Below are 23,548 nucleotides of genomic sequence, written 5' to 3'. Positions count from 1 at the left end.
CTGGGAAACTGACCCCAGCACAGCTGGAGGTACTACAAGCACTGAGCAGGTGGAATGTTTCTGGCACATGAGTATGAGATAGAGGCGCTCTGACCGCCTCAGCCAGAACGCTTCCAGCAGTTGCCTATCTTGGCTTTCTGGAGAGACTATTTTAAAATGTCATTTACGTTTTCAGATCAGGTTGGGATGTGAGCAAATTGTTATTCAGTGCCTATTCTTAGTGCTTATGGACAGAGGCAGACCAGACTGATGTAATCTTGGCCAAAAATATTTAAAACTTGCTTCAGGTCGTGGTTTATGAGTTTCTGCCTTGCCTGGATGTGAGGTTGTCGTGGTCGTATATCAAAAGCCAGTTTTAGAAAGGCATAGATAAAGTTTCTTATGCAAGACAGGTAGAAGTTTATTGTACAGAAACAAGTACACCGAGCTTCCAAAAATATTTTGGTATATTTTGCTCCAATATTACTAAAGCTTACTTTACAAAACTCTGCTGTTCCTCAGGCAGAATGCTTTGCTATCAAGGTTTACAAGATTTTGAAATGTACTGCAACAAAGAACAAAACATGTTAAGGCATCACAAACTAAAACCTTAAAGACATCTTGGTAAACTCATCTCCTTGCTTGTGGAAGCTCATTATATACACACCTGCAGCCACAATCTGCGCTAAGGTACCTTTGAACAGTGGACTATCAATTTCTTAGTTTCTCAAAAAAGAATTGCTATAGGTCTTAAACAGTTTCTTTCAACAGGTTCTGTAGCCCTGCAGATGAAGAATGCTGTTCTAAAATAATAAATTTTTGAAGTACAATGCTTTCACGTTAAAACAACATGAATAGGATCCTGGGGAAACGAGACTGGCAAGCAAAGCAGCAACCCTTTACTGACAGTCGAAAATACCTCCAGGTACACCACTTCCTTAATAGAGTGTTCATCCTCAAGGGTTCTGTGGGGGAGATAGGCCAGAAACAGCAAAAACAAAGGACTTATTATTATTATTCCCAATGTGGGTTTTTTGGGGTTTGTGGCTTTTTTTTTTTTTTTTTTTTTACTTCAGCGAGAACTAATCTCTGAGTAGCATCATTAAATTTACATGTCCTGAGCTGGAGACTGCTTCAGATTTGCAGTGACTGTTCAAAACACGTTAATTACAAGAGAGATATGTACATTCATATAAAGTTGAAAAAGTAGTAGCTTATGTGCATGAGAAGAAATCAGTTTTTCTTGCGTCTGCTCCTTGTCAGCTCATACCTGCAAGACAGACACAGTAAGTAATTAAAGAAAGTCTTAAACCACTATAAAGTTTTAACTGGTAAAACAGAGAGAACTTGGGCTGCTCTGTTGCTTGTGCTTCACAGGCAGCACAGCAACGGAGGCTTTGGAGATGGCCTCACACTTCAGCTCTTTACCAGGAGCTCTGGATGCATCGTTTTTCTCCTGCTCCTGTACTCAGACGCGAGACTCGGACGCAGCTGGGCCAGGGGAAGGTGGTGTTCCTATCCCGCTGGCCAGTCCCGGCTCACTGCCTGGGTGGAGGGCAAGCTCCTGGCCTACCCCCACTGCATTCCTCGGGCTCCGCTGGAGGAGTAGGAAGAACTACTGCCATTAGCTACAGACGTAGAAGGGGAAAAAAACACCCTTGGATCTTAATCTTTGCCTCAGACTGATGCTTAAGGTTTCAGTCTGAACCACAATGAACAGAGAAGCAAAACTGTAAGTGGCTTATTATAATAGTTTCTATAAATGCTTTGTAATTAAAGTTTTATCATGTATATATATTGCTGATCAGAGCATTCATTTAGTCAAGATCTTTATCCAAGGTAAAATTTGTTGCAAGGTTACTTTAATGAACATAGTTCTTTTGCTTATGTGTCCCAGTGGCTTTTATGGTAAGTTAAAATATGCTGAAGACTGTAATTGATATATGGGCCTCTTATTAAAACTGTTTCGCAGGGCAGGTATTGCACTAGCAACTGGATTAACATACAACTTAGATAAAACTACCAGATTAGTTCAAGTTAGTCCTGCATGTGCAGCTCAAACACTCTTCTCGCTCACCGAAGCGCACAGCCCACTTGCAGGCATGCAAACTCCCAGCGAAGCACGGGGCAGGGTCTGGAAGCAGGGACGTCAAAACTTACCATTGTGCAAAACCTTTTATTAAGTCCTCCCGTGACAAGTCAATCCGCACCTTTAAAAAGCAAATTTTATTTCTCTGTGTATTAATCAGCGTACAAAGTGACGAGCTCAGCTCGCGCTCCTCCCAGGGCAGACCCGCTTCCAAGTTCTAGCGCTGCAGCTCAGGCTCGGGGCAGATGAGCTTCCTGCGCTCCCAGGGCCCAGGCCCCAGCCAGCCTCCGCCCCGCAAGCTCAGTGTTTTGCAGCACAACTTGGAAACGGATCTGTCACAGAAGTGGTTCCAGTTCCCTTGTCACAGAACCAAAGACGTTCACAGGAAGCTTAAAGCACTGTCGGCCAATTCTGGGCTTTAATCACACATTTTTGTTCCTCAGCTTCGTGTTTGCACTATCGGAGCCGTCCCCAAAGGGGCAGCTGCGGAGCCCAGGAAAGACGTTTTTATTTTGGGAGCGCCCTTCTGAAGTGAAGCAGCATGGCACACGAATCACATGAGACCACACAGGGTTCCATGTGGAGAGCGCCTGATTTCAGGTGAAAATCTGGCAGAAAAAGCTGTTTCCAGCTTGCCAGTCCTATTACTGCGGCGTAGTTACTAGAAGCACATTTCAGGATTACAGGAAGCGCTCAGCTCAGACTGTTCAGCTCTATTAAATCAGTACTGTAGTTTCTTGATACTCACTTTCCCCAGCTCCTTCCTTTCCTGTGAAATGAATGGCCTGCTGTTTTTCACTGCAATGTCCAGTGTCCTTTTCTTGACATCTTCCAAAGATTCAAAGAATTCAAACCTAAAAGTGGAGTTTTGAAAGGAGAGACTTAAGTCAAAGCTTAAAATCCTGTAAGCACCAGTGGCCAGAATGCCAGCAGAGGAGGAAGACCCAGGGAAGGCAATTCTACAGTTCGATTTTATTCATGTGGTAAGAAACATCTTCCAGGCCTCATGAAAGACTGTGACACCTGCTCAGGCTGTTCACCGTGCCAGGGGGAAGGAGGAAAACACGCACCCATGATGAAATGCTATTTACCATCATTTCCCCCCTTCATGGAAGGTCAGCGTGTTTTCCATGCAGCCTTTATTACTCAGAGGAAATAGCTGAGCCAACCCCCCAAGTTTACAAAGTAGGTTTATACCACATTAAGACAAAGCTTGAAACCTGTGGCAATTAAATTCTTAATGGCTCTGACTCACGCCTCTGGCGCACATCATCTAGTGTCCACGGTAAATCATTTGAGTTCTGCCCACCCAAATAGCTCTTCCTCAAGTCAGAGCTGTAAAACAGGTAATGTGTTTTGGAGCTAAGTATCGCCCAACCCCCTGTCCTTAATTGAGGATGTACGGGACACGTCAACCCTGGGGATGAGGACAAAGAGATGCTGTTTGTAACAGCTGTGCTGGCACTAAGTCCGTGGAGTTACACGAGAATAGGCAGAAGCGAAATCCACAACTCTAGTGTTTTGGGTGTTAAGATGAAATGGTTTAAAATCTTTTCTCCATTTCTGCCCTATACGGACATACACAGAAAGGACCCAACACAGGAAAAAACTGAGTCACCCAGGATCACCCAACACTCACATATTTTCACATATGTACCTTCCTCTACATCGGTGATTAAAACCTCCTCTCAAACGCACCTAAGCATTGCTGCGTTTGGTTTTACACAAAACACACTCCATTTCGGTGGCAGAGCTGCGGATGTGACGCCGTCAAAGAGGCGGCAGCATTTCACCCTGCCCTCACCAGTTCTCAATGACAACATCCATCCGTCTGTCCAAAGGCTCTGACTTTCTGCCTTCAGCTTTTGGAAGCCCTCAGAATAAGCATCAGGCAGAGAAGGACGAGCAGAGAAGGAGGCTTTGCGAGGTACCCCAACGGAACGTTTGCCTCTGCAGTGACAGGGAGTCAAACACGGGTGGGGGAACGTCTGTGCGCAAAGGAGCCTGCACCTGCTGCCACGGTCAGGGAAGCGGGGGGAGAAGGTGGCCCTCTGCAGGGGGACAGGCAACACCGTGCCCAGAGCAAGGCCAGCACCAAGTACTTGCAGTTAAAGTGCCAGTTTTTTCCTAAGACCCGCAATGTTCACAAGACAATCCTCAGGAGCAACAGCAGCAGACCTTAGGTGAGCCCTTTCATTATACTGAGCTCATAACTATTTCAGCAGCAAGCCATCACAATTAACATTTTCTTACTTCTCATCGTATTGGGGGTTCAGAGTTTTTTTCTTAACGGAAGTCTTCTTCCTGCTTGTCCACCTTCTGTCTGGAAGCAGGTATATACGAACATACGGATCTACTCCACGATTGGAGGAGGGCACTAAGTTTCTGTTAAAAGAAACACAGTTAGGACAAGCAAGGCAGGTTCCTGCACTGTGTGTTTCAATACTTTGTCTCTCTTAGAATCAGACCAACCCTTCAGGGGTTCATGGGCCGAAACCAGTTATCTTGGGAGTTGGAACATAAGCAAATAAAGCTTTAAGGATGTGAGGTTAAACAAAATTTTCACTACCGAGTGTGTGGCCACTTATCGGGGTTCCTATGTTAACATTTACAAATTCAGCCATAGGTGTCAAGCCTTGTCATGATGCCTGTCGTGACATCCCAAGGCACACATCAGCTGTCAGTGCTGTTCAGAGGAAGTTTTGGGTGGACGAACGTTAAAGTATCTCTGCTGCAGCGAGCACTACTGGCTGGCCACTCTCGCAGACCTGCTGCTGGCACTGACCAGAGCTGGTGGTTTCCACCTGCCTGGGCTCAGTGCGGCCGCACAGGCTGGAGTCAGCCAACGCGAAGGCGTCTCGGCCGGGCAGCTCCCGCTGCACGTGGTTCTGCTCCAGCTCTGCTGAACGCCTGCCACAAGCTCGAGCGCTCCTCCCCTCTCCTTCACGGTTAGACACAAGCCACGGCCAGCGTTACCTGCAGCCATTGACCAGCACGACGAGGCTCTGCCGTACGGACGCGTACCGCACCGTCAGCTGAATCTCCCCCAGGGGCATTTCAGTCCCGCTGTAAGACAGTTGCACAGTCAACGCTTTTAAACCCAGCTATTTAACAGACCGCATGCACAGACCTAGCAGCGCGCCAACGCGACAAGGGCTTCAGAAGCTGGTGACGCCTCTTCAACTGAAAACACCTGAAGGGCACTGTTCTTCTTTCTGGCATCCTCAGGCCTGCTGTCTAGAAAGCAGCTGAGCCACAGGGGCTCCGCAGAAACAACGCTCCCGTTAGTGCCAGCACTGCCTAGCCGCCCCTCTGCACAGGTTCCCGATTTCAGCCCCACGGTACAAAGGGCCAGGACAGCACCTGCTTGGCCCGCTGCAGATGGAGCAGCAGAGTACAGGTTCGCATGCTACACGGCTCCTTCGAGGATGTCTGTATATGCAAAATGGGACCTTTATGTATTTCATTCTGCATGTTGTTAAAGCGGTTTCAAATCCAAAACTGCTTAAAAATGGTTTATAAATGAGACCCTGTTCAGAGCTAGGGAATTTCCAGTCCAGAAGTACTAGACTGAACAGCTGGAGCTGGGTTTGATGTTCAGGTTGATAACTGCTCTGATGCTCTCTTAATTGAGATGGACCTTCTTTGCTACTTGAGTTCATTAGGGATTCTACTAGCTCCATTGTGCACCCTGGGACAGACAGATCCGGCTCTCCATCCTCCTTGACAGAGCAGACCACCTGCAGCCTCACCCTTGGTGCTGTGGGAAGGACACACACACACCCCCCCCCCCCTATCCACAAAAGCTTTGTTCACAGCACTATGAGAGTCTCAAAACACAGCATCCAAAACTTTAAGCAGACAGAAGTGGGATATTCAGACTTCCAACCTCCTGCTGCTAAAATCATGAGTGTTACGGGACCCAGGATGTTCTGTGTGAGAGGCTCTTAAACAATATAAAGCCAACACACGCAGCACCTCTTAGGAGAGCCAGGGAAGGAAATGCTTTCACTTTACGCCTGATCTGATAGTCACCCTGTAATTTACTTTGCTGTTGGCTGGAATACTTGGACCAGTTCTTTGTAAGGCGATTTGAGACCCAAGACTCCAAACAACTTGGCAGTCTTGCATTTAACTGTACGCAACAACGACCTACGAAACCTAAACCTTCCCAAGAGAAGAACAACTCAGCTGGAAGAACCACCTACTTCTGAAGGTCCAGATTGCTGCTACTTAATTCAAAGCAAGACGAAGGCAGAGAACCCAGTGAAGCAACACTGGGCGCAAGCCTCAGTTCCTGTACGACTGGCAGCATGGGCACTACTGTGGCTCTGGTGTGCAACGCTGACGGCGGGTGATACTCTGGATTTTGCTCACGCTCTGTCTCATTAAGGCCAGCCACACTTTCACTTGGTGCTGCTGAACTGTCATTTGTGTCCAGGTCTTCTCTGCTGTCCTTTGTCAGCAGGGATTCAAGTGCTGCACAGTCTTTGCCCACTGGAGGTACTTTTGAGACTTCTGGTTTGGGTGGGGAGGCAAACTTTTGCTGGTTTCCACCCTTCTCCATGACACGCACAGGACCTGGCTTCGAGGCATTGACACCAGCCTTGACTCTTTGTGGATCAGGTTCTTCAACATTCAAGGCCTAAAAAAAAAAAAAAATTAAAAAATCACAAGGCAGAGAAATGAGTGCTGCTCCCAAAGCACCAGTGTCCATGGCAGAATTACCACCTCGGAGGAAATTCACCACCAAACTATAACAGCAGGAATCTGCCATTAAAGATGAAAGAGGCCCATGGGATTAGCCGTGACGTTCTCTTCCCTTGCCCTACCTACCGTGTATGTATTTAACAGTGTCTAAACACTGACCAAGAGCGCAGTGAGAAAACAATTCCTAAGCATCAGTATCTCTCACTGTTTAGCAGCTTTGATTTCCCAGCTTAGATTTTCTCAGTCCAGCTCTTCACTGTCATGAAAAGATTTTCAGCAGTGGCACTACACTAAATTTTAGGAAGCCTCAGGGATCCCTCTCGGCTCCACCATGCGCTCTTAATTGCACTTAAAGACCTTGTCACACTTCTACTTTCTACTCATCTGTGAAGCAAAGCTGCATTTCTCCACACCCACCTTTCACCTCTTTTGCCTGGTTCGAACTGGATGCTTCCGCTGGGGAAGCCGAGTGACTATGGCAAAGAACAACTCACCCGCAACACAAGTTTCATCTTGATGAAGCTGTCTGGACTGGAATGATCCAGGTGAAACCTCTGATCCAGAGTCATGGTTGGGTCCTTAAGTAAGTGGGAGAGACATACCACTGAAGTTCCCAGGGCACTATCCCGATCCTTGTCTTTTATCTAGGCGAAAAGAACAAAAAAAGTTTTTATTAGATACCACTGGGAACAGCAAAGCAAGAAGGTATTTCAGACAGAGACCAAAATCAGCTTATTTACTTCAGAACATACCATCAAGTATGGTTACTTCCAAATGGGTGATACCAGTATTTAAGGAGTGTAACAAATTGTTACATTTGGAGTAAAAATCCCATTTCTAACTATGCAGAGAAGCAACTGCCTTAGCAGAAAAACTAGGCCCTGGGATTTACTTGACTTTCTGGAGAAAATGTCCCAGGCTGCTAGGATGACAACTGGTCCAAACCTTTATAAGCTTTTTAGGTAATAGCTTGTTTAGCCAACTTAACCTCAAAACACCCTGTAAGTCCAAAGCCACTTCTGCAGCCAAGTGAACAGCCATAGAACTGGCTGTGACTGCAACGTGTGCTAGCGAGATACAGGATTTCTTAACGAGCCAAAATACCAAGGCAAAGACATAGGACTCTGCTTGACAATTACGAAGGCTGCAATTTCTGACCGCAAAATACTCCTGGTTTTACTACACACAGACCTGCATAAAACCTTCTTTGCACTTTGCAGCCAGAAACATCCCAAGTTTTGAACTAAGACATTATGCGTTACGCGACGCTCGAGCAAAGGTACATCTCAGCATCACCTAACAGAATTGCCTGTGCAACAGCTGGTGCTTAAGTAGGAGGACCCCGATACAAGCACGCAGAAACAAGCAGCACCGAGATCACATCCGCCATAAAAGAGGTTTCTTCCTACAGACGTGCACGCGGTCTTTGAAGGAAAGCCTTTTCTCTCACCTCAACATGGAGTGACTGGGAATGAGCACTGTGGACAAAGAAGGTGAAAGCCTGGCCCCACGTGGGATCTTTGCTGAAATTGCAGGTCTGCAACAAGAAGATCGTGGCATACACATTAGCTTGTCCCGTAAGCAGCAAAGAATACCATGACACCCATCACCAGAGAGGGTCACGGTGACCCTCTTGTTTTTTACCCAGTGATGCTACACCCCAGCTGTAGGGAGAAAGTGAAATTTCCAGGTCGGAAGCATGCAAAAGCAAAGTCTCTGGCAAAACCAGAACAAGTTCTTCGGGGTGTGGAAATGCCGAAGAACAAGTCTGGCGAGCTGCAGTTGGCCCCAGCCAGTGCCGCCTGGACCAGCAGCCTGCCTCACCGGCAGCAAGGCACCGCTCCCTCCCTCCCACCTCTCCACCCAGGGAGAGCCAGAGTGCTGCTTGCAGCCTGCAGGCACCCAGAGCCGGCTCCCAAAGCTGCAGCGAGCTGGAGGGGAAGGGCCGGAAAGCTAGAGGGGCAGTTTGAGGGGTGTAGAGCTCGTGGGAAGAGCAGGATGGCACAGCTTCAGCGCCATCCGCTTTGAGGATGAAAGAGCATGGAAAGCGCCCACGGGGCTGTGGTGGAGGCTGCTCCGTAAACCAGCTGCTTCCGCCAGGCCACGAGTGCTGGCAGCAAGGGGAAAGCTGGAAGTCTGACCTAGCCTGGGAGAGGCAGGTGACGTGGTGGGGAAAGGGGAAAGCCAGAAAAGGTAAAAACGCAAGCAGACCCCTATTTCCAAATGGAGCAAGTGGAAGAAACAAAGGAAAATAGGTGCCAGTGCCGTATGCTTGTGCGTGGCCAACAGGATTCGTTCCTGTTTGTTGGGTGGCCGGAAGAACATAGGGCCGCCCTCATCTGCATCCAGCTGTCGGGCAATAAGAACAGCTACTGGGAGGGCAGAATTCAGCTGTTGCTCATACTCATCAGGCAAAAAAAAAAAAAAAAAAAAAAATGGAACTGAAAGTGAAGTGGATGAGATCTGGATACATTTTGCCCAGGTTAAAAAAAAAAAAAAATAAAGTCAGTAAAACTGTGAAACACAGGAGCCAGGAGACTCTGATGAGGGAACAAATGCCATTTTGATGCAAATGATGCTCTGAGAAAGCATGAGCCAGACTGGAGATCTATCATTTTTTTTCCTCTCCAACTGTCGTAGAACTAGAGCACCTTGACCGACATGACCTCATGGCCATGAGCACAGAACCACACACCTCTACAGCAGCTGACCAGACACTCACTGATCAAGCACAACTCAGTGACACGGTGCTCCCACTTCCTGGTTGACCCCCACCTCCCAGCCTCTGCAGCTATCACCATAACTACAGCTCTTCACGTCAGCTTCACTGGTCCTACCCTTCCTAGAGGCTGCTTGGAGATAGCCACCCATAAAATAGGAAGTATTTAAGAAAAGCAGAGGAGTCAAACAGCCTCACCTTGCTTTTCTGAGTCTTGTTTCCTACTGTGAGCAGAACGAAGGAGGAAGGTTCTCGTTCCATCTTCTGTCATTTAATACAAGGATTAAAAAAAAAAAAAAAGAAGAGACACTTATAGTTTACAGGAAGCGATATCAAACCACTACTCTTACTTGAAATAAGTTGCTGGAAAGCTGACAATAGCTTTCAGGTGCGGGACACCTGAAGAGTGCAGCAGACAGGAAAGACTCCAGCCGTAACACAGCACAGTCTCACCCTCTACCATCAAGAGTACACATTTAAGCCAAAGTTTTATGTATTTAGGTTTCAGCAAGTGAGCAGCTAAAAATTTGTCAGAAGCTGGGAGGAAACAAAGAAGAGAGTTGAAGACTTTGTGGGAAGTCTTCATCACTCCTGAATGAAACAGGACTCTCAGAATTGTTTCCAAGGCTCAGGACGTGCTGTAAAGCAGCTAGAAGCGAGTCTTCAGCATCAAGTAACAATTTCTTTCCAGAAGCAGTAACACTGAACCTCTCGTGCTGTGCTTCTCTGCACTAACGCTATAGAAGTTAAGGCTGAGGATCTGCTCTTGGCACAACATCATACAAAGTGGATACAACACCATCCAGAATTAAGGATTATCAAATGTGACGTATATCACAGTGCTGGTAACTCATCTAAATTGTAAAGATCGCATTTAGGAGGGGACCTACGCAGAGAGAATGGGAAGCTTTATCCATTGCTCAGAGCTGTGGTTTGTGTAGCTTGTTGAAGAAAAAAGGGAGAAAGACATTCTTCCCTATACCCACCATTTACATCACAGGAGCAAAACGCAGTATTTGGGGGAAAAAGTGAACAGAAGCAAAAAGAGAGGAGGCATGAATGACAGAGTGGCTTCTGAATCCCTCTAAAACTGAGGGGGAAGGAATCTGGTGGTCAGGTGTCCAATGGACGGGAAGGCTACCACAAACACATATTCCTCCCACCCCAATGCGGGAGGTCACGCTGGAACAGCTCAGCATGGAAAGAACCCCTGCAGCAGCAGCAGAAAGGATAACATGACTTGGTCTGATGTCTGGAGGTTCTCTAAAGTATAAAATAAAAATAAAGACAACCCCCCCCCCAATCAAACATTTCTGTGCTGCATTCCCCTTTGGACCTCCTAGACTTTCACTGGGGTGGGGGTGAGCTTTCAATCAGTTCTTTGAACCCCTGGTCACTTAGATTCTGACAGTGGAGAGATTATTTCCTTTTAACCACAGCTAGTTTCAGTTGCTATGATACCGCACAATCCAGAATGTTGTTTTGCAAGCATGGGAGAAGAATATAAATTTTACCTTGAGGTACTTGTTATTTTTGATCTTCTTCGCTCCACAATCACCATTCGAATACTCAAAGTGGTTTTTCTGAATTAGTAAAAGAGTATTTAAAAACTATTAATTTGTGGGCTTTAAAAAAAGGTTAGGAGTGAAGGCTGCCTGCACGTGGTTTGTACTTACTGGAAGGTTGAAGGCACTGTCCAAGTAGACTATCAGAATCGCTGTAGACAGACCCTTCTTATCCTGCAAAGGCCAGGAAAGATAAAACAAAACACAAGGTAGGCATGATCACCCATCAAGGACAACATAAAGCCCAACACAAAGTCAAAGGACAGTTTCTGAAAGCTAAGCAGCTCTTCACCTTTCTCCTAAAACTTGCAATACAGCACAAGGCAATACAGCATGACAGTTGTAAGCAGACAAGTACAAAAAGGTGGAAGTCTTTTCAATTCACTGGCCTTAAGGCTCTTTGGTCTCTCTAGAGCAGAACTGGTTGGGATTCCCCAGTGCAGCAAGACACCTAAAAACACGCTCAACCACATACACCAACATCAGTAACCCAGTGTCAGCAGAATAAAGCCCGGAAACAAATTTCATGCACTTCAGTGGAACTCTAATGCTTTTGCTTCATTATGAAGAAGCAGCATCCTTGGGAGATGGGCTTTATCCAAGCAATTCTGCTGGACAAGACGGACATAATTTGGAACTATGGCCCTACCAAGCACCGGTGCTGAGTATTTGTCTATGACTACTACAGGTTATAGACAGGGTTTCTACACGGATCTTAGATGAAGATGGAAGGGAAAATTACCAAAGAAGGGAACTGTGAGAGGCCATCGTGCTGTGAGTCAAATCTTTGCTAATTCAAGGAAAAAGAGCTGCCAGATTTGAGTTACTCCTGAATTACCAGGGGACCTGGGGCAAGCAAATGCCCTTCCTCTTCAGGAGGGGCGAGGGGAGTGAATCACATCAAAACTTTGTCAGACAAAAAATAAACTCCCATGAGATCGCCCAGGGTTCCTGATTTTGCACACTCCTTTGTTGATCAGTGGACAGGGATCAGAGTATCGGAATCCTTTAAGCAAATATACTCACCTCATGTACCTTTTCCTGGTCGTTTACTAGCGAAAGCCACTCCAGTTTTAAATGCAAATGTCCGCTTGTTGTCTTACTTAAGGGAAACCACTAAATGGAGACAACAAAGAGTATCTTGAGAACTGTGAGAAAGAATAATTTTTATATATACATTGCAGTCTGAGACTTACGTACAATAGACAATACGAATTGTACTTCGAGCGCCTTAGCTTGCATTTTTGACACTTAGATTGTAGCGTGTCCATCTACTCAGAAACACAAGCCAGAAAAAATAAAAATAAGATCTCCATATACATGCAAAGCATATGGCTATTTCCAACCACCAGCAGCACAGGAGAGGCACCCTGGCGTTGTTTGCAGAGTGCTGGACTGCAGGGTGAACCGCAGTACGATCGGATCATCTCTTCCCTCAGCAATCAGACTGCTTCACTAAACTTTATCTGTAGCCTTGTACAAAACATTTGGTACATGCAGGACATGAGATACCAACACGAGATACCCGCCGCTGGCTTGGCATAACCTCAGGGCTGTCCGAGGTTGCCAGCTTGATTGTAAAAATTACCGTAAGAGCCACTTTAAGTGTTCTGAGCAAATGTATTTACTTTTTGTGAAAATACCACAGCGCAAGCGGGCAAGGAAGTTTTAAGCACACAGAAACTATGTAGTAGCAGAGGGCGAGCACAAATGAGTACATATAAGCATACACCACCAACCACATCTAGAAATAAGCTGTGATCTTTACCTCATCAACAGTTCTGTCATTCATTACATCCACTAGGCTTATAAGCAAGCTGAAAGACGAAAAGCAAGCGTTTCAGTGTATATTTAGCCATACAGAATACTGCTGTTGGGGGGAGAAGAAACCACCACCAAAAAAGCCCACATTCAAATCTGTTCCAAATTACAACTTCTCCGCATTACCTGTGTGCGCTGGAACGCACTTACACTTCTGAAGTCTCCCCCTTGAAATACTTCCAAAACTAAAATAAATTTGAAGTAAATTTCAAGCCGTGCAGTAACTATCACTTCTAACGGCTTCCTAGGATTCCCTGCAGGAGTCTGGGACCATTGTCTACCATGTTCAAAGGCAGTTGCACTAGGAACCAATCACTCAGTATCAATATCTGGACAAAGGGAATAGCTTCCTCCAATATTAAATTTCCAGTATGAATAACCTGGGTGTCCCACTGCAGGGGTTACTGGATCCCGAGCAAGGGTCATGCTAATTTACCTGCCCATAAAGTCATCTTTATCTGGATCTTCATCGTACAAGTCCACTTCTAAGTCCTGACCAGGCACTTCATGAACAACAAACTGGAGGAGAAAGAGGTACTGATTAAAAAGAAAAGCATTCTCGTAGGTTCATATAAGCTGAGGCTGTGGACAGGAACACGACACTTCACAGCCATACAACACATTAAGGACACTCCCTGCTGTTTCATGGCTAACTGTGTAACAAATACAATCGATCACAGGTGAAAGTATTTCAAAAACCAGTTTGCTTGGTTTTGAACTACACATTAAGCCCCTCAAACTGGTATCCCTAACAAGCAAAGAATCAACGCTAGAGCAGACTACAGCTGCACAGACTGCTGCACTGACTGATATTTAGAGCAGCGCTTTGCGCCTCCTCCAAATGTATGCATGTACCCATTACATACCCACATATGTAAATTAGATCAACCTGAATGACATTTCAAGTTTGGAATGTAAGTTTGAACTTGTTTAAGGGACAGCAATGCCTCAATCAAGTAACAAGGAAGTCCACCTGCTCCACTGCAGTCAGCTAAGAGAAGGTCCTCCAAGCACAGGGGTGTAAACGGCTGTGCATCCTACAGATGGAAAGATCAAAAGATTCAGTACCTCAAACGTCTCATTCCAAATGGGATTAAGGTCCCGGGAAACCGTCTTGCTTCGATACTGCACCGTGCCAACGCGAAGAAGAGCATACGGGTCAGACTTCCCCCTGATTGCACCAAGGAAACTGTCTTTCTGGACAAGGTTTTCAGCTTCCAGCAGATGAACCCTTATTACTCCCTGAATAAAATAAGATACAAAATTGGTCATGAAAACGTGATTTTTGGATAATTAAAATATGCTGCCTCCTAAAACTAGTTATTTCAGGCAGCAAGGGTAGTCACCATGACAGTTTTGCAAAGACATGTATTTTGATGAAGTGTATTTCCAATGACAGCTGTGTTGAAACACTTTTTCCACCACTTACCTAGAGGAAAAAACCCAAACCTTAAACAGATACACAATCCAATCTAGATAATCTAAAAGGAATAGTCTCCAATTTATTTTTAAATCAGAAACATATATATGCACACAGGATTACAGCCACAGTCAAATCAAGTGTAGAGTAAAGATCAATTCCCACTGACTGAAGGAGGAACTAGGCACCCATGGGCAGGTTCCTTCTTCACTGCAGAGTGGCCATTCAACTTCAATTTGCTGATGCAAGTTTGCAATAGGGAGCATCCCTCTGTCATTCCTTTATATTTCCCTCATTAATGAGTGTATTAGGTATTCGATGGATGAAGGAGACTGAAGATTTGGATATGTAAAGCATTTAGAAGATTTGTTGTTAGGGTCTTTTTTCCCTGCATTTTTTTCTGTAACAAAGAGATGTCACTCTCTGAGCTCCCTATTTACACCCCTTCATAGAACAGTAAAAAAATTAAGTAGCCTGACACTCATGGCTCATGGAATATCTGTGGTATTCTCAAATGAGACTAAAGGTTTAAAATCGGTAAATGAGCTCAGTGTCTAAACAGACTACTTATGCCATGTACGGAGGGTAGGACTCCCTAACCCACCCCCTGCAAATGATGAACTATTCAACATCTGCTTTTATATTTCTGAAATATTACCTACAATCCAGGTTGAAACAGCTGATGCAGGAACCTAAGGCACTAAGCTGGCATGCATCCACATTGCAGTGATGCACACTCAGGCAGATTAATACCCTCAACTGAAAAAAAAAAAAAAACCAAACCAACAATCACTCACATGCGGTACAGGGAACCTCAAGTGGGCAATGTTCATGTTCTTCTTCAGAGGGACTGTGATCCTGTTTGGTAGAACCAGTCGTGCAGCAATGAAGTCTTGAATCAGCGAGTCTGACATTACACTGCAGGTGCGGGGGGAAAAAAGCAACCTAAATCTCTACAGTCAATCACAATTTCAGGCAGAATGAAAGAGTGAGGCACAGCGAAAGAAATGGGCACTGTGAAAAGAGTGATACTGCCTACCTTCCCCCAAAGGGTTGTCAAGCACTGGAACAGGCTGCCCAGGGAAGTGGTGGAGTCACCATCCCTGGAGGTGTTTAAAAGATGTGTAGATGTGGTGCTTGGGGACATGATTTAGTGGGGGACTTGGCAGTGCTGGGTTAACGGATGCGATGATCTTAAGGGTCTTTTCCAACCTAAATGATTCTGTGATTCTATGAAAGTGTGCCTACGTACAACTGCACATGGGCAGAAGAAACTCACGTGCAACATTTAGCTTCGAGTAAGAGGAAATGGGAAGGACAGTTCAACACCAGAACCAGTCACTGAAGGTGGATGTGGATCACTGTGGAAGCTTAGGCTATCAATAATTCATGTCCATTGGAGCTGCTGCAGAGGACAGTATGATCATGGGGCAGCTTCTCGGGATCCCTATGATGAGATCATCATGCACCCAAGCAAGTCCTACAAACCCATGTGCCTTCCGGGTTTCCTTGGGAATGCCAACACCAGAGACAGACAAGGTGAGGAGGCAATCAAGAATTTTCAGCATTTTCCAGTGGGCTCAAGACCTCAAGGTAGTTTGTTTTTAGAACACGGCCCCAGCGCACACTGCTGTCTGCTCTGGGCCACATGCTGAGACCTTACTGTAAAACGGAAGGAGAGGCCAGCCACATGCAAAACAAAGTTACTTTGGCTTTTTTTTTTTTTCCTAATAGAAAAACAATCAAAAGATGAGCATCTGTATCGTGGTATATTTTGCACCAAGAAGGAAAATCTTGTTGGAAGTAACTGGACCTTTAACACACAGGAGATCACACTGGCTGAACTGAGGGTACAGTCTGTCTTGGAGTTTAAGGAATCTTTCCAGTCTAAAATATACACATTTTTAGCTTTTCAGTTTAAATCTTTTCTTACAATTGCTCTGTTTGTATGGTGGGGACAACTAATTTGACCCATTTCTCCTGGGCAAGAAGTATATGGCCATCACGGACGTGCAGGACTCTCCAGGTAATTAATGAGAGGTTTTCAACTAAATGTCAGCATGAGCAGAAGACAGTATTAAGAGGAAAACCCAAGAACACCAAGCATCTGAAAGACTTTCGTTTTCTTGATAAATCTAGTGCTTATAAGGCAGTTATAAGGCAGCTTCTCACAGTAAGACTGTGCAACACAATTGTCACAGTTCACAGATGAGGCTGGGAAGTCCTCTCCTACTCCAAATGTGAAACCAGGAGCCTGCAAGCCCTTGGTCAGGCTGTTGACTTTCCTTCAAACAAAAACCCCACAGGAAGGTCACAGAATTGTCCCTTCTCTCAAGTTGCAGTGCACACCCAACTAAACACAGCTTGTATGTGAGGACAGATGACTGCATCCAGTTTCTAAACTCTGCATTAAGCCTGATCCATTTGAAAGGGAGAGCTCTTGTTCAACCTGTACTTCAGCCTATTCACAGGCATGCTTTGCTCCCCGCTTTCATGTGCGGTGCTGTTGAACAAGCAAGGGTTTCTGTGTTCAAATCCCTGGGAGAGAACCAGGGAGTGAAAATTTAGGACACCAAATTTGCACTTAATTACATGAGAGGCTGTAGGTTGGAACACCTACATACCTTCTCCCTGCAAGGATTAAGGAACCCACGATAGAAAAGAACAGATTAATTCCTCTGATAAAAACTGGAGCTCTTGGGGCAAACTTCAGGGCAAAAGGCTACTCTGGCCTCAAATTAAGAGAAAAAGAAAACTTCCTCTCACTCAACATCAAAGGTCTTCAGAGGCCCTTTAATGCATAAACTGGCACCTAAAGTAGCCAGCCACTTCCTAAGAGTCTGCAAACCACGAGCTGCAGGGGAAAGAGAGGGGAACAGAAGCGTCTGCATTTGTATTTAAGGGGAGAAAGGCAATGGCTGAGGAACCAAATATATTTTGTTCTTCTGGAACAGAATTTTCTCCTTACACTAAGGAACAAGGACAAAGTGAATCTCCAATCTGGATAAACAGTTTGAAACTTAATAGTACTGAAAACCGCTAAGGTTTTCATCCTTGCTGTGCAAGTTTGATGTACGAGAGGCACTGGGGAAGAGCTATATTTTCTGAAGAACCTGAAGGGTGAGCAGATGACACAGAAAGAGAAGAACACCTCTCCTTACAAATCTGGTGCAGTTTTCTTTGTCATGGATTGTATTTCAGTTCGTCAGAGGGACAGCAACTCTGCGATACCTAGTCTTTTTTCGCTTTAAGGTAAATAAACATAAGCACAGACTGCCTGTCACCTAGGTCTGCTCATCTACCTTTATAACTGGCACAGGGAAACAGAAGGGCTCCTTTTTTACTTTATAGATGGTTGTAGTTTGGGGGATTTACCGTTTCCATCCTAAGTCCCAAATGCAACGAAGTGATTGAAACAATCTTGACAGGATGCAAAAAGCACCCTCCTCAGGTTTTGCAAACTCCACAGCCAGATACGATGGCATGAATATCGGCATTAACACCTTTCAGACACCACTCTTGAGAATAACTTTGATGATTACTGGAGAAAGCCATCCCAACTTCCAAAGGCTTTTTAAACAAGAATGAAGTGAAGCAAAACAGACACTCACTTAATCCCTGGGACATCCAGGAGGTTGCTCATGCCCGCCCAGTTGATTTCCAAGTGCTACAACAAGATCAGGGAGAAAAGTTACACAGAACCATTAAAATTTAATTCAGAACAAAGGTAGAATTTAAAGGGGAAGCAAATGCTTCTAAAACAAAGCCAGCTGTTTAAAGAAAGGAAAACCTGCAGACGTCAGTGACTGCATCTGTACATTAAAACCAACAGCTGGTTACACTTCTCTTACCTATTTTACCTGCCATCCCCGAAATAAGAGTATCACTGGGACTTACCCTGCAAGCAGAGGGAAAGACAGCCCCTAGCAATGGCCACTGGCAGATGCCTTGGGGTCATGCATAGTAAATCTGACAGCTCCACCTAGACTTTGAAGTTGTTTCCTCATCCTTTCACTTAGGGGCTGGCCTCTGCCCTGAGGCAGGGGGATTTACAAACACCACCCGATCTGGGGAGTCTGTATTTCTAGTCACACAATAAACAAAAAGGTTTTTTTCATGTGCTAAAATAATGCTACTACATCTAAACACAAAAACACCTCATCCAAGATCAAAAATGCATGACTTCCATGAACTCTAGCAGAGGATAACCCACACGCAAGCAAAGCTGTGTGCTGTAAGACAACTGGTTCTTACAAGACTAGAAGGTTTCTCATATTTTATCAAACCACAAACCAACTGCAAGGCACGTGAACTTAAACAGGCGAGCTTTCAAAGCACGACCATCTCCAAGGTGACTGCATTTCAAACCTACAAATGGGAAGATTTAAAATCCACCTGCTGGGAACCTTGCAGTAAAGGCCTAGGAAATGGCTCCTGTGCTGTCACCATTGAAAAGTCCTCCCGTTCTTAGAGCAAAGCAAGTAACTTTTTAGGCACTACTACAAAAGAATAGGGCAAATTCATTCCTGTCCTTTTGGAGTTCAAGAGGAACACCGAACAATCAGGAATTTGCTATTCATAGCAAATAACCCGCACTGCGAGGCATTCACAGTCGTGCAGTTTGGGTTATCAGTGATGGACAGCTTGTGTCACTCACTGAAGATCTGTCCATGCATTAAGACAGACAAGAAGGAAGAAGGCTGCAGAGTGCAGTTCACTACTGACTCACCGGTTTCTGCATAAAAAACAAGGTCACCGCTCCAATAAAAGGTGCATCAGTCAGAAGGGGTTCCAGTATCACCCGCAACGTCCCATACAACTGCAAACAGAATAGACCAAGGAAAACTGAGTCTGAAGGTAATCTCAGGGTGCAGTTTCAAAACTGTGAGCTTTTCAGTGATGGAGATTATTTTAAAAGTCCTACTTGAAGTCATTTTATTTAGAATTTAATAACAACAATAACCTCCTCCCTCCCAAACCATTGCTACTGGTATCAGGCAATGCTTTCCAAGTTTGTGGAGTCTCTCTGTAATCCTGACTGCCACACAATGGAGCAATTCGCCTATTAGCTTTCAACATGTTCTCTACTATCACGCAGCTCCTCTGAACTCCAGTGGCAGAATCTGGCCCACATAAGCTCAATGCTCTACCGCTGACCCTGTTTAAGGGTCACACTAAGCAGCTTAAAAGTGGTATTTAGGTGTTTTCCATGGAAGGCATCATTTCCCCAGCCAAAACACAAGGGATAAAGCCAATCATCCCAAGCCTGATAGTTGGTGGTTTTCAAGCTATGTGTCATGACCTCCCCGTTGAGACATGCCACCTCCTGCCACACACGGCCTTGAACAGACAACGTTAACACTGCACGCACCTGTATGCCTTTCACTCCAAGATTAAATTTCGCTATGTCCATGTGAATCTCACAGTCCCCTATGTAACTGAAAGAAAATTCTCACATTATTCCACAGTTCGCAATAGTACGATGAGAAATTTTGGGCTGTACAGAGTATAAATGAAATCAGTTTAATGACTGATAACATGACCCCCCAGGCAGAGACGGATTTTCAAGCAACTGAAAAGGGAAAGTTGAGCACATTGAACAAGGGTCAGATCTTCACAAGAGAAACCTTGCAGTCAGCTGGGATATTGATCTACCTGCAAAATGTCAAAGCAACATCTGTATTTCAAGGTTACTTTTCCATTCTTAAGACAGGCAGTTGGCTGAGGCAAGCTTGCTCCAAGGAGGGGGATCAACAGGCTCATTCAAAATTCAAAGTCACAGCAATTGCCCTTCTTGCTCCCTCCTGCCAAAGGCTTGACCCCACCCCACAACCTGGTGGCTCAGCTACCAGGCTGATGCAAAGCCATCCTGACATTACATATGGGGTCCTCGCCTTGCTCACAACCAAAAAGCCCATAGACCACCCTTGCTCACAACCTAAAAGCCCACTTGAAGGAGAAATTCATCACTAAAAATAACCTGGTTTCCTTGAGGCTGAATTACAAGACAACAGCTTAGATCAGATTTTGGTCAGTTGCCATGGAGAACATCAAGCTTTAAATAAAACGAATGTCAAGTGTGGTACTTTCACAATTTGGAAGCCACCTTACATTTTATTAAAGTACAAACATCACCTTATGCAGAAGCCAATAGCCACTCCCCAGAGAGCAGAACCTCACAGATTTGTTGATGCCTCTGGCAGAACACAATTGAAGAGAGCTACCAAATTCCCTTTCAGTCCTCTGAGAAATAGCTCTTTCTAGATGCAGACACACAAACACCCTGCAGGTAAAGCAGGGTGTAAAGGTACCCCAGCAGAGTAAGTGTGCTATGCTTGCTGCCTGCATGCATAATTTCACCCCATAATCAAAGAAAAAGGACAAGATTTTTGTTCTGATCACGGGTACATGGGCAAACAGTGCTGCAGTTACCACTAATTCACGCTGTAATTTGCACATAGATTCCGCTCCCCCCCCCCCAAAAAAAAAAAAACCTGCCAAGAATGTGTAACCCTGTGAATTTGCCTCCATTTTTCAAGCGAAGTCCTCAAATATTTGTTTACAGGTAGTCACTTAACAGAATTTAAAAAGCTCATAAGACACAAATTAAAGCCTTTAATGCTGCAGCATTCTCATTTCTTAAATAACCAACCTCACAGGCCATGCCAAAATTAACACAATCTTCCTTATAAGCTAGTCACACAATCAAAGAAACTTATTTTTATGTTTATTAATTTCTACAATTATTACACTGCGCATTACACTCGGTGCTAATAGAGCTTTGTCACAATAAAAGCCTAAATGAGAAGCCAAAATGAGTTCCTCAATTTGCAGTAATTGGTCCAAGAGGATTTAATTCAGCTGTTGCCAGTGTCCAACACAAGTAACAGTTGTGGTGTTTCAATTTACAACCTTTATGCTTTTCCAGAGAGCCAAAAACTCTTCCCACCCAGTCCTAGATGTCTCTTTTCTCCAGTAACGCTTCAGTACAGGTTCTAATATGTCAGAAAAGTCTTTACCCCTGTAGTCAGACCTGAGCCTTTAGTTATCCTTAAGCTGCTTCAAACAGGCATCATCCCCACACCAGGGTACTTGGTAGGAGGGATGCACTCTTTGTTCCTTAGTTTCACTCCTCATTTCCAGTCCAAGCTGCTCATGCTTTTGTTTGCCCCCTCTGTTCAGCATAACCTCGCTGTGCCTTCTGCTGTCCTCCCCCAGACAGAGTGCACCTGAGCCAAACACAGGCCCTGACACTCAAGAGCATGTAGGGCTGAGCCCCTCTGCCACCATCCACAGGACCATGCTTCACCCACCTGTGAAGGGAGGAAGAACCAACCGTTTCCTCTCCCAAATCACTGTTGCAGAAGGTGATGCAGACAAGCACGCCTGTGCCGTGGATGAAAACTGGAGAAGCTTGTACAAGTGCACGTATCTGCATCTCTTCTGTACTTGGGCGGAAGAGCTGGGCTCGGTGTTTATGATACAAGGGTAATCCACTGGTTGAAGGCAGGATGCTACAAGAGCCCATACTGACAAGTTTGACTAACCTGAGTGTCCACGTATCCCTTTACAAAAGGCACGTGCACTTCTACCCCTGTAAAAGAACTCCCCATCCTCTCGTCGGCCCGCATGCTAAAAGCCCCCTTTGATCCAGCCTTCTCAAGAGCTTTGTAAAGCAGATTGCTGCTTATTCTGCCTGACTTTGGACTTGGGTAAACGAGGAAGCAGCTTTAGACAAATAAGAGACAAGAAAACGTGACCAAGTACCAAAAGGTATGAGAAAACCCAGAACACCTCTGCCTTTCCCCTTCACCTATCAAGTCAGGATCCCGAGGACAAGCGTTCCTTTTCTGCTCAAGACCAACAAGTTTCCAAACTGCTTTTAGTTTCTTGTAAGATCCTACAACTTAGTTAACCCAAACTCCAAAGCTCCAAGTATTGTTGCACACTTCTTTTGACCACTTTCTCCAACCCTGCACTAGATGACAAGAGACTGTCTTTTCAGATTCGAAAACTTGACAGTTCGGAAGTTCAGATGTTCTCTTGTAATAGCAAACTGCAATGCATACATCTTTTTTTAGACATATTACGTTATTCTTCTACATGACATCTCATCACTTCAGAAGAGCACAGAAATGAAAATTCAAAACATTTCCAAAGCAAAATGATTACCAGTACTAAATCAGATTAACGAAATAGGAAGCAACTGGATTGCAAGATATTCTCCTGGGAGTTAATGTGCCTTCAAATACTTTGAAACTCTGATGATTACAGCCAGTGATTACATGGCTACACAGCAGCTTAGGCAATTGCAGGATCAGTGGGAAGAAAAGCAGCTGTAGGATGTCAAGTGGCTGCACTTGAAAAGTTCCCATTTTGAAAAAGGCAGTTTTGGAGAACATTTGTGGAGTGCTTTGATATTAATTCATTTGTTGGAGAATGCAACTGTCAGCTCCCTATGCTCAGGGGACGGATTCAGATTTAGATTTATGGCAAATTGTTTGGAGATCCCACAGTATTGCCAGTGTATTTACAGCCAGGATCTCATATTTCGGATTTGAGGACTTCAAATCCCAGTCTAGCAGGGATCTCTTATTTCATTTAGCCACTGCAAGAACCCTGATACTTTCTTACGTGTCATGTGAAAGCTGTAGATCAGGTACATTTGTGCTGGAAAGCAGACACATGAACAGAATACAGGCACCAGGTCCTTCAGACAGAGAAATGACAAACTTTGTCTGTACAGAAGACCTGAGGGTAAGGAGTATATTACCAACATTTCTGTTCAGTCCTATAAGCTGCAACAAAATGTACACAACTTAATTTACCCCAATTGAGTGCATCATCCCAGGGACTGAGCAAAAGATTCTGAAAGACGACTTACAGCCTCCTTCCTTGCCTTTGCCAAACCGTCTCTGTGCCTCACAAATAAACGTCTCTGAGCCTTCGTTTTCCTGCCAAAATCTCAAGTATAGCTCTTTCACGTGGGACAGTCAAGACTGTAATGAGACAGTGCTCTACATAACCATTCCCAACGCTCTGATGCTACAGACACATAAGCTGTTGTTAACAGATTTCATTAAAGCAGCTTCTGAAGTTTCTTTTGGTAACTCCATGCAATACCAGGTCTACTGCATCATCACTGGCTCTGCCGACAGCTACCGCCCATACAAGCAAGGGACCTCTAAGTGCTATTTTCCACAGTTTCACTTGAAGGACCATATGCCTATGACCAGCTATTAGAA

General features: G+C 45.0%; 1 protein-coding gene across 1 annotated transcript in view; it reads right to left on the bottom strand.

Moving 5' to 3' along the window:
• Positions 1-1,177: 1,177 nt before the first annotated feature.
• Positions 1,178-23,548, bottom strand: part of ESYT3 (extended synaptotagmin 3) — a 32,246-nt gene continuing 9,875 nt past the window's right edge. Inside the window, exons 5-23 of the mRNA XM_086465360.1 lie at positions 19,675-19,741; positions 19,033-19,122; positions 17,915-17,970; positions 15,101-15,221; positions 13,952-14,125; positions 13,320-13,402; positions 12,831-12,879; positions 12,089-12,178; positions 11,174-11,236; positions 11,012-11,080; positions 9,696-9,761; positions 8,229-8,315; positions 7,273-7,422; positions 6,277-6,713; positions 5,045-5,134; positions 4,322-4,453; positions 2,817-2,922; positions 2,140-2,189; positions 1,178-1,249 (exon numbers count right to left, since the gene is read on the bottom strand). Of these exons, the coding sequence (XP_086321486.1) occupies positions 1,213-1,249; positions 2,140-2,189; positions 2,817-2,922; positions 4,322-4,453; positions 5,045-5,134; positions 6,277-6,713; positions 7,273-7,422; positions 8,229-8,315; positions 9,696-9,761; positions 11,012-11,080; positions 11,174-11,236; positions 12,089-12,178; positions 12,831-12,879; positions 13,320-13,402; positions 13,952-14,125; positions 15,101-15,221; positions 17,915-17,970; positions 19,033-19,122; positions 19,675-19,741 (2,017 nt within the window). The 3' untranslated portion in view covers positions 1,178-1,212. The remainder of the gene's footprint in view (positions 1,250-2,139; positions 2,190-2,816; positions 2,923-4,321; positions 4,454-5,044; positions 5,135-6,276; positions 6,714-7,272; positions 7,423-8,228; positions 8,316-9,695; positions 9,762-11,011; positions 11,081-11,173; positions 11,237-12,088; positions 12,179-12,830; positions 12,880-13,319; positions 13,403-13,951; positions 14,126-15,100; positions 15,222-17,914; positions 17,971-19,032; positions 19,123-19,674; positions 19,742-23,548) is intronic.

This window comes from Leptosomus discolor, chromosome 5 (assembly GCF_034619465.1).
Source record: "Leptosomus discolor isolate bLepDis1 chromosome 5, bLepDis1.hap2, whole genome shotgun sequence".
In the NCBI taxonomy this organism is placed as follows: domain Eukaryota; kingdom Metazoa; phylum Chordata; class Aves; order Leptosomiformes; family Leptosomidae; genus Leptosomus; species Leptosomus discolor.
Note: the sequence above shows the minus strand (reverse complement) of the source record. Positions and strands in the feature narration are given on the sequence as shown.